General features: G+C 43.5%; 1 protein-coding gene across 1 annotated transcript; it reads right to left on the bottom strand.

The window, feature by feature from the left end:
* Positions 1–6,120: 6,120 nt before the first annotated feature.
* On the bottom strand, positions 6,121–8,183 carry LOC128425326 (apelin receptor B). The gene has a single exon (XM_053411886.1). The coding sequence runs from the start codon at positions 8,177–8,179 to the stop codon at positions 7,040–7,042; it is 1,140 nt and encodes a 379-aa protein (XP_053267861.1). The 5' UTR covers positions 8,180–8,183; the 3' UTR covers positions 6,121–7,039.
* Between the last annotated feature and the right edge of the window lie 8,067 nt (positions 8,184–16,250).

The raw sequence follows: 16,250 nt of genomic DNA, 5'->3' as shown, positions 1-16,250 counted from the left end.
GGCCTCGGCCTCATGTCAACACCCCTCCTGTCAAGTGAAGCTACGTCTGTTTATCTCTAAATCATCCAAACCTCTTTTTTGTTTATCGACCCTATTTGATCATACATTTTAAAGTTCCAGTTATAATATTTCTTCACAAACTACTTGATGATTTGTAATGATTGTTGCAATATTCGTTCCGTCTGTGCAATACAATGGTTCGTGTGCAATCTATCCACTGCAAATGTTTTTCTTGTTTTTACAGTGTATATTAGTTTTCATTCCGTTCATATTTTTCTATATTTACTATATTTACTTACACTTAATGTCACTTGCTGCTCTAAAATTGCAGATCCCCCCCCCTTAAGATAAGACAAGATGAAGGATCATCTTGTCTTATCTTAAAAGTGTAGCTGCACAGGGACACATCTGTTAATCTGCCTGCAGGAGGAATGAAGAAAAACATTATCGAGATGCACATTTGGACTTTGAATAAACTTATAACCCACAGGGATTCGTTTCCTAATTTGAAACAAGTACTTTTATATAGTTCACTTACTTCTATTTTCTTGTCATGCCTTGTCTCTATCTCCACAGCTCACAACTGAAAATAGTGAACTTACACAGATACTTCTCTGATGATGCATGGGCAAATTCAACTCTCCAGAAAATTGATTTCATATGCACAGTCATACGCGCAATCTTGTTGGAGAACGACAACTCTAACGACTAGGTCACACCGCCTGCTCATTCCCGTGAAGAACTAAGCACCTTAGGAGGATGGAAATTATTGTGTGTGTGTGTGTGTCTGTGTCATTCTCTGCTGCTTTTTATACACACTTCAGAGAAACCATTGTATTTTCTACTTTACTACATATATTTGACAATACTTAAAAGTTACATTTTGATTTTTGGACTTTAGATACTGGATGATTTAACATACTTTAACATGTTAGAAAATAACCCAGTAGTTTCCAACCTTGGCTTCTGACGCCTTACAAGAATCACAGTGTGGGACACAGTTAATCTAATATAATTCAGAGAATTCATGCAAAACCTTGTGGTTTATATTCGGGGATCAAATAAATGACATATTGTTCCCATCAACTAGCAGAAGGAGTAACTACTGCCTCACTACTGCACGAATCTACAACAACTACAAGCAGTCTACTGCTGCTTGTATCCATGTGATGTCCTAAGGCTGCCCCCTGCTGGCTGCTGGGTTCCTCTACTGCTCTTGCTCGGTTTGTGCAGCTTGTGATTAACTAAAGTTGTCCATCAAAGAATATCTGTATTATCCTTCAAGGACGATTTGATGTAAACCAGCAATCAGTTCAGGATGAAAATAAACCAACAATGTAAATAAAACACAATATTAAAACCCTATAGTCTAAGTAGCAGGGGAAAATTAGCTTTTAATTAATTAATTGATAAGTCGACCAACAGAAAATTACCTGTCAACTATTTAGATATTCTAGGAACATTTCATTCTAATTTTAAAGCAAAAAATTCCAAATGTTTGCGGCACCCATTTTTCAAATTTAATTTTAAGAATTTATTTAACATTTTTAGGGAATAAAATCAAGTCCGATACAAATTATTATAAGATCTTTGAAAAATTAAAGAATTCAAGATTTGATTTGATCCATATTGATTCAATTGAGCCCCAATCCTCAGAACAGACATTTTAATATGAGACATACATGTTTAGATGAACTGACTCACACACACATACACACACTAACACACACAGCGCAATGGCAGAAGACAGTTGGAACATGACTTAGATACAACGTACTCCTCTGTGCTGTGCTTTCCAGTTTCCAACTAAACCAGTGAAAACTGTACCTCAGAGCATTTCTTGGTGATGTCCTTAAGTAGGATGCACACAGTGATTTCTTGCTTGCTTCTGTCGGCAGCGTTCTTTACCTGTGATGCCTACATCAGTGCAGCTGAGCCTCTGAACTGGCTCGGTCCTGCTGCAGAGGACAGGGCGCCCATTTAGGCCTGAGCGAGTGAAAGGATGCACAATAGAGAGGATAGAGGAGGGAATGAAGGGACGCACTGTGCACTGTGAAGAGGATGATCAAGTCCGAGTCTCACATAAACCAAGATCCGGAGTCTCCCAAAGCTGGGGCACATCCGCTCTTTTTTTTTGCTTTCGGAAACGACGTGTCTCCACTAACGATGTCCGTCTTCTGTGAAACGACAGATAAAGAGAACAGAGGGATGAGGGAAAGAGAGAGAGATGTCTCAGTTGTCATTTCAGGTGGTTTGCATGAGCTGCATGTCTGCCACTATTTTGTACACCTTTATTGTCTTATTTATGGAATCTCTTCAGCTCAAACATGATTCTGACTGATTCCTCACCAACTCAATACAGAAGAGTCTCTAAAACAAGTAGCCATGTCCTCCAAGACCTCAGGTGGAGCATGCATCTCTTGCAGAGGGCCCTAAAAGGAGGGAGATGCCTCTGAAAGACAGGATTTCCCCGACCAGGAACCTCTACCTTGCCCACCCTCCCTTTGTCTTTCCTGCCTGGCCTGCGGACTCCTTTCCTGTCTGTGAGGTCTTGTCGTCCTCCTGGGACTCTGCAGGGAGGAGCGCCGAAGGACCAGGCAGCAGGAAGCCTGGGGTCCTCCAAGACGCTCCAGGGGTCAGCATCCCATCCTACCACGCTGCGGTCAGACCAGGCTCAAGGTCCGGTCTGCTGGCTGCGTTTATCCAGCCTCCATTGTTAGGAAAGGGGAGAAACGTGTTCCGACTTCCTCTGTCTATTTTCTGCTCGACCTGGTTTATTGGGTTTACAATTTATTACATGTCGACTGGTGCTTCTAACAGAAGCAACGCCTGGCTGCAAGCGGGGATTTACAATAACACAAAGACACAAGCTATTTGTCAACCATTGATATGACAATGAGTGGGTTAAGGTGGGCCCCTCCTATAGAAACTCTCCCTTCTTACGTCTATCTGTCGTTTAATTGAGTTACATCATGTCCCTGTCCAGTGGAGAGTTGGGGTTTCACCTTTTTCTTTGTCTCCTTGTTGACTGAATGTCTGGAGGCACAGAGTGTTTCAAGTTCATCCAAACCTGAAGGGTCAGTTGGAAAATGCAAAAAGAAAACAAAATAATATATTTATCTGGTTCTGTAAAATTACTAATTAAGTTATACTAGTATGATTTGTACATCTTTAAATACTCGAATGGATAAAAATGGATCAAAGTCAAAAAAAGTGTGGCCAGTGACGGGGAAATTCCATATTTTCCTTAAAATGGAGGTGAAACGAATAAATAATGTAAGCTAACGCGTCTAAACAGGCATCATAACAAGCCCTTCTTTCAATGTTAATGCACCAGTACTTTTTATTTAATTAATTTAAAAAGTAAAAAAAAAGTGCAATATGTTGAACCCACATCTGTTACTTGTGCATTAATGCTCAACTGCCGGCCTCCTCGCATTTTATTTCTTAATCCTCCAGATCTTCCCTTTAACTGCCATTGAAAACCATATAATCACATTTTGGAAGGTTGTGATTTGGAGCTGGAAGAGCTCTCATCTTTCACAGCCTTCAGTGCATCTGTCGGCTTTATTTTAAAACCTCTGACAGTTGCTTCGATGAACATTTTTCAATAAAGGCTTAAAAAAATAACTAAATATGAAATATTCTTGAACTTGCACACACATTTTTTTGAATCAAATTAACATAACTAATTATTTAAACCTGTAATGATCTTTTTAATGCTGTGCTGGTTGTTTTATTTAGTTTAGGTTGTGATATGACAGAATCAAATAAATGTAGTACAATTAAAAGTGCAGTATTTCCCTCTGTAATAGAATCAAGGTATTTAGTAGTTGTAAATGAAAGTCTGTAGGCGAAGTACTTAGTGAAGTATACAAATATAAAAAGAACATTAAAAGTTAACAGCGACTTGTATTTGCAGGAACTATATACAGCCTATCTTGTGATGTAGGATTATCTACACAGATTTACAGTTTTACATAACTTCTGTTTGATAAGGATGATTTCCTTAGAAAGTTTAGAAGTCCACAGAACTGGTTCTGGACGTTCTCCAGAGGTTTCCTTTCACACATGAGCCATGCAGAGAGAGGTTCTCCACTCAGGGTCGGTGCAGCTGACAGAGGAAGAATGTTACAAATTAATTCTACTGCAGGGATCGTGTGTTTGTGTTTACAGCACATCAACACCAGCATCGGCCCTCATCACTAAAAGCTCTCTGGACATCTTCCAATTTGTTTTACATGTTTGGCTCCGCTTTTTCATGCATGGTTATTTGTTTTTGGTTCCTCCGGACTTTATACCCGGGGGACTCGCCGGAGAAAGTCTGGAGGCTCTCACTGGGCCATTTGCAGTTCCACATACAACTCCTTCCGGAGAAGATCCAGAGGAGATCAGTGCATGTCTGAGAACAGCTTGTATCAGATGTTAACCGTTGTCAACAAGATACTACTATGGACGTCATTAGTGGTTTGAGTAGATTCATTTCATGGAGCCTTAATTACCCCCCCCCCCAGGTATGTTTTCAGTCAACAAGAACAGTTGTCTTTGTACAGACAGTGTCCAACAATCCTAACCACCACATTACCAATACAGATATCAATGTTATTTACTAAATATTGCTAAAAGAAAGGGACACGTCATGTTTTAGGTTTGTGATTGTTTCCTGGAGATGTTCTTGTTGTTTGTCACTTCTTGGAAATGGTGCCAGGACTGTTTATACCCCACGGCAACGCTGCTGCCAGTGTAGACACACTTCATTTTCACACTCTGTTATTACAGAGGAATGAAAAATATTTGTGAAATCATTTCTGAACATCCAGTGCTCTCTGCAGACAGGCACCCGGCCTGACGAGGACCAGAGGGTATAAATCTTTTCCCTTCTCTCTCACGGGACAGCTTTGGCTTGGCAAAGTTCGTGCCATGAAATCTTTGGTAACACGATCACATCGGCTTCATAAAACTTGAAAACCATGAAAATAATCTATCCAGATTGTCTTACCGAGCGGGCTTTGACTTTGATGCTGACAGGTGGAAGATAATGTGACATGTCTTCTTGTAGAAAAGAAAAAAAACTAGCCGCTGCATGGCATTTTAAAATGTACTGTATGTTGTTTCACCAATAAAACATGTGCAGACTCCAGATGGCTGGACCGAGCTTATTCCCTTCCCCTCTGCCTATTTTGAATGCTTAATGTTAAAGTGTTACATGAAAACTTTCTAGACCCAGTTCTATTTAACACAGGTTTCTGCTTTGCATGTCTGTGTTTGCGCCTCCCGGCTGGGATCAGATTAAGGCGAGCTGAGACCGTGGTGATGAAGGAGGAGGAGGCCGAGGGAATGTCGCAGCAGCTGTTGCATTTCTCTCTCTTTCACGTGACGTGAGAACCTTCAGACGTCACCTGTCCCAGCGTTAAAGACGCAGATGCACTTCTTCTCTCCAGCAGGAGTTCAGCGTTGGTCACATTTAGGCCCCTGGGGAAAAAAAATATCCCTCTGTAATTGTACTTCTGTAATTGTGACTGATTTAAACTAAGCCCCTCTCATCAACAGGTATTACACAGGCCCAGTGAGTCGACTCCCACTACAAATCAGTGGGCGAGGATTTATCCAATCCCCCTGTCTCCCTGCTGTTGCTGAATATATCCTGTAAAAAGCTCATTACTGTCCGAATTGGTTAATCACTGAATTCTAATTTAAAGCTCAACAACCTGCTGTGGTTTCTGTTTGCTGAAAACAATACATTTGATTGACACACAGCAGAGTGTGATGTTTGAAAGGTGGGATGGGACTCTTTCTAGAGGCTGTGGTAATTAACCCTAAGACTTCTGGGACAAAGCCAAACGACCCGTGCTTGATCCAATTTAGGAACTTTTGTGCTCGCTGATTGTCGGGAGAGCAGAAGAAACAAATACATCAGGAGGAGGAAATAGAAGTCCAACGTGCATTTCCTGCAGAGACGCATGCTTTGATTCTCGGGCCCTGCAGAACACAATGGTTGTCGGACCGCCTCCCCCCCTCCCCAACACAAACAGGAAGAAGTACATTCACTGAGTGGGAGAAAATGCATTCCAGCGACCAGACTTAACCATCACAAGGAAATGAGGGACACCAGAGAGAGGAGTTTTTTGTAAAGCACAATTTTTTTTCTCAGTTTTATTATAAAATCATAGACATTGGATTCAAAATACTGTGTATTCACAAAAATGCTTTCATGTATTTGTCAGGAGCAAATTCATTGTCATTCTGACGATCAACACACACACACATACACACAGACAAGCAAACTCATTCCTTCACACACACAGAGACACACACACCAACGGACTGTCGAAGCAGTCACCTTTTAATTGGGCCCTGCACCAGCCTGAAAACATTTGTCAGCTGCCATCTGTCTGTCTGTCCGTCTGGGGACTCCCACCCCTTCCCCGTCTCTCCTTACAACACCCTTATCACACTCGAACACCTCTCACCGACTGGCACATCCTTCCTACACACACACACACACACCCACACACACACACACCCACAGACACACTCTCTAAACTGCTGGCTGTGATGCAGATACTACAGACTGGAGCTGGAGAGCGGGACGGTCTGGTGGGTTTCACACCTCAAGTGCTTACAAATGAAAACACGAACAGCAGGGGGGGGGCATATGTATTGACGGCAGGGTTTTCATAGTTCAAAGCTCAGCACTTTGCTTCAAGTCCACATGGGAGAGCCGAGAGGAACTCATGAGTGTGTTGTCCTTTTTTTTTTCAAAATACATTCCACTTTTTCAAAAAAATATATATAAATCATTTCATCTCTTGGTCCCCTGGTAAAGTTTTGCCTCCCTGCAGCTGAATGTGGGAGTTGGAGTGTCGCGAGACCCAAACGCCACAAGCCTGAGGGTCACCTTGTAGTCCACAGAGGGGGGGTCGGAGGATGACTCCCTGGACGACCTGGAAGTACACATCAGCTGCACAGTTCTGATTCACCTGCATTGTCCTGCATCGTTCACCTCTTCCCCAGCATGCCTCTGGGCCCCCAGCAGACGTCACACCTTGGTGGCCAGGGACTGGGCCTCTGTCTTCTGGGAGGACAGGGAGCTGGCCGGGCTGGCGTGCAGGGACTTCTTCAGGTTGAGGAGGCACAGGCACTGGGACCTGAAGCGCAGGTCGAAGAAGGCGTAGAGGAAGGGGTTCAGGCAGCTGTTGATGTAGGCCAGGCAGGTGGCGTACGGGTGGGCCAGCAGCAGGAAGCGCAGGAAGGCACAGGTGGCGGGGAACAGGTCCAGGTAGGAGAGGGCGTCCGCGCTCTTCACCAGGTGGAAGGGCGTCCAGCAGGCGGCGAACACCACCACCAGCGTGGTGATGATCTTCAGCAGCCTCCTCTTGCGCTGGTCCTCCTTGCGCAGGGTGTTGAAGTGGCGGGTGACGGTGCAGCCGATGAAGCCGTAGCACACCATCATGGCCAGGAAGGGCAGGAGGAAGCCCAGCGCCGAGGAGGAGATGCTCAGGCCGGCGATCCACAGGTTCTCCTCCTTCTTGGCGGTCAGCACCAGGCTGAAGTCCATGGCGCAAGAGGTGCGGTTGCTGCTGGGGTCGTCCTTGGTGGTGCGGAACACCAGGGTGGGCGCGGCGAGGAGCCCGGACAGCAGCCAGATGCCGATGAGGCAGCCGCGCGTGTGGCCGCGGGAGCGCAGCTGGGTGCTGGACAGCGAGTGCACGATGGCCAGGTAGCGGTCGAAGCTCATGCAGGTGAGGCAGAAGACGCTGGCGTACATGTTGAGCAGCACCACGTAGCTGCTGATCTTGCACAGGGCCACCCCGAAGGGCCAGTGGTAGCCCATGGCGGTGTACACGGCCCACAGGGGCAGCGTGACCACGAAGGTGAGGTCAGCCAGGGCCAGGTTCCCGATGTAGACGTCCGCCGCGCGCCGCTTGCCCTGCGCCCTCCACACGGTGAAGATGACCACCCCGTTCCCGGAGAGGCCGAGGATGAAGATGAGCATGTAGAGCACCGGGATGACGGAGTACGAGGGGGTCCACTCCGAGTAGTCACACATGGTGGAGTTCTCCGACTCATCGTAGTCATAGTAATCATAGGTACCTTCAGTTGGCTTCATGTCCATTGTCTGCTTATAAAAGTCTGGTACGTCCATAGTGGTTGACAGCTCGGAGCTCTGTGGCTTCATGTGTGATGTGTGGACCTTTATATACCCCCTCCCCTTCACTTGTACCGTCCCAGGATGCCCCCCTCCTCCCCTCCCACTGCCCTCCTCCTCTGAGGAACATGCTCTGTCACTACACACACACACACACCCACCCACCCTCCTCTTATCATTAATATTCACCACCTCCTGCTAAGTGAAGCCACTTTAACATTAAAGTTAAAAACACCAGAAGTTATTTTTCAGGAATAATTTTTTCAAGCATGAATTATGGCTCTCAAGAGAAATACAAAACCACAACCATAATTGCCAAACTTTTTTCCCCTCTCCTCAATGGAATGAAAGTTAATTATTAGACATGTTTGGACGGTGGCCCAGGAGTCAAGTCCGGGCACGACAGGTATCATGAGGAGCAGTCAATTGTCATGACAATCGAGAGTCGTTCTAGCACCGGAGCACTTTGCTGAGACGGACGAGCACACATTTACATCTCTATGTGTTTTGTTGTCATGTCCCCACATGTCCAAACAATGTGTAACCACCCACTGCAGACAAGAGTTTGTGTTCAGCTCTGAGGAACTGGAGGTTAGCCAAAGACAACTTTGACCTCACACCCAAACATTAAAATATACAAGCTTTAACAAGAAGAGGAGACAGATGTGTTACAGCCTTAATTTAAATACTTAATATGATTTCCAATCTATTCAAACGTTTTAAGGCAAACTAGCAGGATATAAAACTAAAGACATGAAGGCAAGGATGTTTTTTTTAAAAGAAATGTTACTTAGTTTCATAATGTGGAGATAATCATTAACATATATTTTGGTATCACTGTTCAAAGCCATGTTTAAACATGCCCCATAAAGAACAACAGTCTATTTGCTATGCAAAATGAGACATTAATTAAGGGCGGGGGTCAAATATGATATAATCACGGAGATATAACAATAAATGACTTAAAATTTAAGATCTATCATATGTTTATGTGCTTATGTTCTGGCTTTGGCTTTATTATCAAAGCCTTAACTTTAATTTGAAAACTCAAACCTATCCGACAAAACAAGTACAACAATGTGCATAATGTAATTTAGCACGTCTTCCTCATTTTTATCAGTATTTTTATCCTTTGTGGTCAGAGTATTTTTATCAGTACTAGCATTTCTGCTTTTTATATTGATTTACACAGAAAACAAATGCTAGGCTATGAACTGCTTTGCAGAACGATGCATTTTAATCATTTAACCTCACTCAAGCTGCTTTCAGACATGTGACAACGCAAAATGTATGTTTGATTTGGTCTGGACATTCTGTGGAGTTTTTCCCGGAGCATGTCCGAGAGAGTAAGTGTGAGAAAACTGTAGAAGTTGGGAGTGTTAATTGTGTTTCTAACAAGCACAAAAAAGAAAACAAACACAGTATCTCGGAATTAGAAAAAGAAAGGTGGATGCCAACTTGGAAAGACAACAAGATTGTTGGTGATAAGGGCCGACAGCGGTGACAAGGAGCTATGAACAAAAACACATGACTACCGAAGCTGAATTTGAGTTTTTCATATGTGAAAGAAAAGTAAAGAAAGTTTCTGGAAACAGCACAAAAACTCAGAATAGACTCATAAAAGTTTATTAAAAATTGTTGGTAGAGATGCAAAAGTTGGGAAAACGTTGAATCAGTAATATCTTTGAATGAGTGGATGGTGGCTTTAGCAAAACATGGAGTCTTGTTCTTGAACCTTCAGCCGTTTTAGCACGATACCGTCTGTGTGGCATAAGATGACTTTTCAAACTGTAGAGCTACTTAAGGGCAACTCAGTGTTGAATGGTTAAATGAGTCACGCTCCTCTTTTCCCTTCTCTTCTTTCCCGTCTCTCGGGCTGGATTTGTCGGCCCAGGTGGGAAGGCTCACTCTCCAGCCTGCTCCGTCTCTCAGCAGAGCGGCAGCAGTGGCGCCGGGGCACCAACCAATAGACAAAACGTCTGCATCACTCAACAATCCTTCCCCCCCCCCATCTCTGCCTATTCCATCCTCCCCTCCCCGCTCATCTCCGTCTTCCTCGGTTTACCAAGAAGAGGATTGATTCCCGTCCCCTCTGCTCCTGCCAGCGTCATCGACTCTCAGAGAGCGGTTTGTTGTTGCCAGTTATTGTGATGCGCTCGGCTGCTGTTTGATAATCAAACTGATGTGTTTGTGTTTGTGCCTCCACCCAAAGCTCTGCCCACTCGTGCTCCGCCTGATTGTCCGTTCCAGCTCTTTGTCCGTCCGGCTCCGTGCCGCAGAACAGGAAAAAGGCAAAGTGAAGTGAATCAGGCGAGCTTCCTATCTTCAGCCTGGCGGGACCCAGGTCTGTTTTTAGCTGCGTTCGTTGACAGGGGATGTGAAAATACAGCTAAATAAAACAGAAGGCCTTGATGAAAAGTCCGCCCACACACTTAGTCCAAAATCCCCTCATCAGGGGAGTTGGGGAAACAACATAGTATCACCATTTTATATCTGATGGGGACTTTTTTCATGCTCAACACTGTCATGACAGTAAGCATAAATTTGTCTCACTTCTCCTTTAGAGTCGCATGTTCCAATAGGACTGACCTGGAGCCTCTTCTCCCAGCACCAGAGACCCACAGCATTCACCCGATGTTTGCCCTTCGGTTCCCACCTGTGTCTCAGGCCGATTGTTGTTTGTGTTGTTGTTGTCCTCTCATGTGTGGTCCTGCGCTGTAAACCACACACTGTGATGTTCCTTGTACTTTGCGCAACATTCAACCACAGCGAGGTGTCGTCTATCAGCGATGAGTGAGCTCCAAACTCATCTGGAGAAAGACGAATACTGTCTTCTCCAAGTATACACAACAGCAGAAAAGTCACACAATCCCCCCAAAAGAGACACACAAACTACAGTGACAGTCTGTCTGCAGGGCTGCATAGCATCCTTATGATCTTTCATCGTGACCTTGTGTGTTTATTGGCCTGTTTTGGGTGATACTTGCAGGGCCAAAAGAGCCGTGAGGTGTGTGTGTTCTTGTTGTTTAGGTGTGTGGGGGTCTGGCAGTCGTTTGATGTGTGTGTTAAGCTGTTGCAGACCACATGCACAAGGGGAGCCCCTCTGTGACGAGACAGCTGGTTCCTCGAGGCGTTTTACTTACCGACTCTGACTCCTACCCCAGGTCTTCGATGACACTGCATGTCAGAATGCATCAGCTCCTCAGAGCAGCTCGACAGCGCCGATGATAGACGGACCCTCGGGCCGACACACACCGAGTCATCAGCATCACCAAACCAATCGTATCAACCGTCTGATCTGAACTTTTAATTATCAGGATGCGCTGTCAAAGCTAACACTCAGAGCACAGCTGGGGAGCTGGAACAGTTGTTGTTGCCGCCTGCTCCTCTCCATTAACCTCCCTCGGCTCCTTTCAGCAGGGACCACGAGGTGATTGACACCAGCTTGTCAGACACAAAGGCCACCGGGACGGAGGATGTTCACGCCTGCTCTCACCGCTCCAGTGAAAACTCAACTCACTTTTTACATCCATCTGAAAACTGAGTTGAACAGATGGGTTTTTGTTTTCTTTTAGAGTTTTGAGATATATCCAGACTGCAGGGTGAAACTGGAGAAACTGCTTCACAGGCCAGGAACTACATTTTTGACTGATTGATTGATTTGTGTGTTCCTGTGGTTTTGGATCAAGATCAGTTCATTGTTCGTTGAAGGAGATTCAAGCTTTTTACTGTCACACTAGTTATATCAGCACAGTCAAATGGAAAAAACTACTTTTGCAGGGAAACACCAAGGCCCAAAAGTCCCCTTGACTTCAGGTAAGCTGCCCCAAAGTTAACACACTAATAGATATCACTCCCCTGAATGTTCCTAATTATTTTCATCGAGTTCCACTGTGAAAATGTTGAAAAAGCTCTATCTTGCAATGTTAAAGATCTGCTAGAAACTTTGATGAGTTCCTCTTATCCCTCATCCTTTCACCAGGCTTCAGGGAAATCTGTTCAGTTGTTCAGTTGGCAAAACAAAACATGCAACAAACAAACTGACAGGGGTGACAACTATCAAATATACAATAATTTGATAAACATTTGTATTTATCTGCACAAAGAAAACAAATAAATAAGAAACAGTCAATAAGTTGAACAGGGTATTTGGGATGTAGTGCATCATTGCAACACCGTCATTCTAATTTAATTTGCATTTTGGTCTCGGCATTGGAGTTATTGACAAACTGAAAAATTTGCAGATAAATCCTCAAAACCACATTAAAAACAATCGGTGCACCACAATTTCAACGTCTGATGAAATGTGAAAACATGATAAATCTGCTGCTTTGCCTCCTCATAAATTATTGATTCTAATTCTTTTAACCAGAAAAAAAGTCCTATAACTATAACTTTATCACACAGCTGATGAACTTCTTCAACAATCCGAAAGCAGCCAGGGTGCAGACTTCTTGCTGAGCTTGTGTCTCTATTATAACGGTTCCCTTGTTATCAGCTCACATGCACTGAGTTTCAAGATATTTCCATGAACTTAAAGTCACAGATGACCTTACAGCCCAGCAGCATATTCCGAAGTCAGAATATCAGCAGCTACAGACACAGGCACGTCTAATTTGAGGTCTGTGTTTGTGGGTCAGTTGACCGGGAGGCTCTGTTGATACGACTCTTCCTGCTTTCAGCCTTCAGTTGTTGTCTTCCGATTCGGGAGCGGCAGAGCAGAAATATTTATCAAATATGAACTTAAGGACAGGAGAGGGATATCCCAAAATGTTTTCACCGAAACAGTCACAAATAGCTCGGACCCGCGCTCGAGGTCACCAGAGGAAATATGAGTACGAGGAGAGAAAGGCAGGAGGAAGGGGGGGGGGGGGGCTCCTCCTTGTCTTTTACGTAGTGCAGCTGAGAAAAGGGAACAAAAGGGAGAGGATCATTTTTCATTTATAGCAGCAGTGAGGTAACCCTGCCGCTGCGAGTCCTGACAACCGTCTTCTGTTTACACCGACAATGACTTTGGTGTTGGGAGTTTTTTCAGTGTTAGTCAGCTGATGAGTTAATCATGAGGTTTAAAGCTAAGAGACGATGTAAAACACTGACAGTGACAGTGAGCTGCACCAACCTTCTTCTCAAAGATGGTGGGATAATTTATGTTGGTGTTGTTCTCGTCTTCAGGTCTTAACGAGCAAATGTTCATAGGTCTCTCCACTGTATTTATTATCTATAGAACTCATTAAATTCAGAAATGTATAATGAGGAATCTTGGGATCTTGTTCAGCACCAGAATTAGTGACTTTTTTTGTTATATAATGAATGTGTGGCTTCGCATTTTGTTTTAGAGTTGTTTGTCTGCCAGCCAGCACCTCACGATGTGCAGGCATGCAAAAATGTATATATATAAGATATTGAACATGAGACACCTTCTAAACATCTGTACAGTAGCATTGTCATGTGATCATTAGTATGCTGATGTTAGCAACCAGCACAAAGCACTGTCGTACTTAAAGATGAATGACGTGACAGCTCCCCCAAAAGTGAAGCCGAATGGTCTTGATCGCCACCTGGTGGCTGGCTGCAGTAAAGGTCATAAATCCCGGCTCCTCCGTGTTGATAAATTGTACTTGGACTAAACTAATAGGTGAATTTCTCAAAGAAATTGAGGTAGTTCTTTCCACATTGATGAATTTAATTAGTTTGATGCTATAATTATTTGAATTTTAAAATACGGTTATTTCTCCTTTTATCATTTGAAGCTATCAGAAATCCTGATGAATTTTCATAAAAAATGTGCAGTCAGTAAAAGTGGTAAAGTGCGTATTTGATATTTTGTCCTGTTCACTCCTATGACGAGGACAAAGCAACACATTTACAGCTGCACGGCTGGAATCCCACACTCTTCTGCTTTACTGCATGACACTGAGTTTAAAAACCTCGTCACTGAACTCAACAAACCCGTCCTCACGACATTTCAAAATAGAAATAAGGTCTTCCCTGATGTATAAACACAGACAAAAGAAAACTGCAATAAAACCGGCAACCATGTTTTCCTCTTCCTGTACAACCTGCAGGCGGGAAACTTTCCTCTGCTGCTGCGCTCCTGCTGCTAAAGAGGATGTTGAACCGATATTATTCACAAAACCGTGTGAAACAGAGATGAGTCAGAGAACAGGAGGTACCGAGGTCTCTGGGCTGTGTGAAGGACTCCGCTGGACTTTATCCCTCACATGTAACAGGAACCATTTGAACAATTTTTTTTTATGGCTGTGCAGACTTCACAGAGTCCTGAAACACAAGCCTTACTCACACACACACACACACACACTCAAAAATCCTACATGTCCACACACACTGTGTAACACCCATGACTACACTGGATGCAACACAATCAGCTATTGTAACTCCAAACCAAAGGTCTTGATGCTCATATGCTTTTGTCATTAGTCTCAATTATAACAGGCTACGAGGTCACGAGCTGACACACACACACACACAATGCACGTATTGATGAAGAAATTATATTGTATATAACTTCTTTGTTGCAGCTGGTCCTAAAAGTTGCTCCATTAAATACAAATTTGGTTTACTGCTTTAGAAATAATACAAAACCTGGACCACTTGTAAGGCTTGTTGTTAACACAATGCATTTACACTGACAGAAATTCCCTTTTAATGAAATAATAAAGTCTCTTTCTCTTGGATATGGTGAATTACACTTTTTAGTAGTCGTCATACTTCTGTTTTCACAGATTTCAACATATGCCGTTTTGTGAAAGAACAAAAAAATGTGTTTAATTTATTGACATAGACCTGAATTTATGCTGAAAACTTTAAAGCTCAGTATCTCTAACTATCCGGAAAACAAGTAAAAGATCACTAAGTGATTCCTAGATCGTGTTTTTGAAAATTGGGCGACTTCATTTCTGTCAAGCAAAACCTCCAAATCTTTGCCTTTGTGCTGTTTCAATCCTGCAGACGTTTGTGTTAGCATTACCATTCACTCCCCATCAATATCTGCTCGTCCCAGTAAAAGTCTGACCGGGTTTATCAGGAGTAGAGCCGGTCTCCCACTTTATCTCGCAAGCACACACATGCACACACACACACACACACTAACATACACACACACTAACATACACATCCCTGTGTATCCTCTCTGCGCACCCGGTTTCCTTGCCAGGGGGGAAAGAGAGGACTGGATGGACGGGAAGAGAGGAGACAGTGGGGATGTGACACAACAATGGCAGGAAGTGACTTCAGATCAATACAGATTAGGGAAAGACACCAACACAGCAGCACAGAGCGAACAAACAGCCCCGGTGAAGAGATAAACATGCAACGCAAACAAGTAAATGCTGCGAGACACAAAGGCACGAGATCCAGATCCAAAAGCATCATCAACAACCTAATATGAGTTGTACAATAAAACACAAATTTGACAAATTTTACTGAAAGTTACACTCTAAAAATGCATTGTAGGATAAATAGACCACTCAATGACAATCAAACATTTCCCAGTTTTCTTCTCAATCTCTGTTATTGTACTAAAAACTGCAATGGTTACACACTATCCCATAGAGAACCGCCGCTGTAGTTATTTGATAAAAGTTATGAAGCCTATCTCTGTATTTCAAGTGTGCACATTGTCAATAATTACCTCCACCAAGGAGGAAGCGCTTCCTTCGCTGTTTGTTTGGAAGTTAGTAGGATTACGCAAAAAGTACAGCACTGGTTACCACGGAACTTGGAAGGAATGCGATATTGGGTCAGGGTAGAATCTATAAACCTTAGTGATTTATTTTTCACCCTTTGAAGTATTATGCGATATGGTATTTTTTCTACATTTTCAAGGAGGGGGGGGGGGGGGGGGGGGCATCTGGCACATTTATAGGACTGATATTAACCAGTTTGGCCTGTGGCGGATGTATCTGCCATTCCAGTTCATTATTTGAAAGCTCCAACAGCAACAACTATCAGTAAATTGCTTATAAGGTCCACTTTTCTGAAAGAACACTTTCACAAACTATTGCAAATAAACTGTGAATAAAGTGTTGAATCGTTATTTCAGAGCATTTAAACTTGGGCCAAAGTGAATAGAGATTCTACA

This window comes from Pleuronectes platessa, chromosome 19 (genome assembly GCF_947347685.1).
Source record: "Pleuronectes platessa chromosome 19, fPlePla1.1, whole genome shotgun sequence".
NCBI lineage: Eukaryota > Metazoa > Chordata > Actinopteri > Pleuronectiformes > Pleuronectidae > Pleuronectes > Pleuronectes platessa.
This window is presented reverse-complemented; position numbering and strand designations above follow the sequence as displayed.

Bases quoted from the DNA above. Each gene is read 5' to 3' on its own strand.
- LOC128425326 (XM_053411886.1), bottom strand. From the start codon at position 8,179: ATGAAGCCACAGAGCTCCGAGCTGTCAACCACTATGGACGTACCAGAC.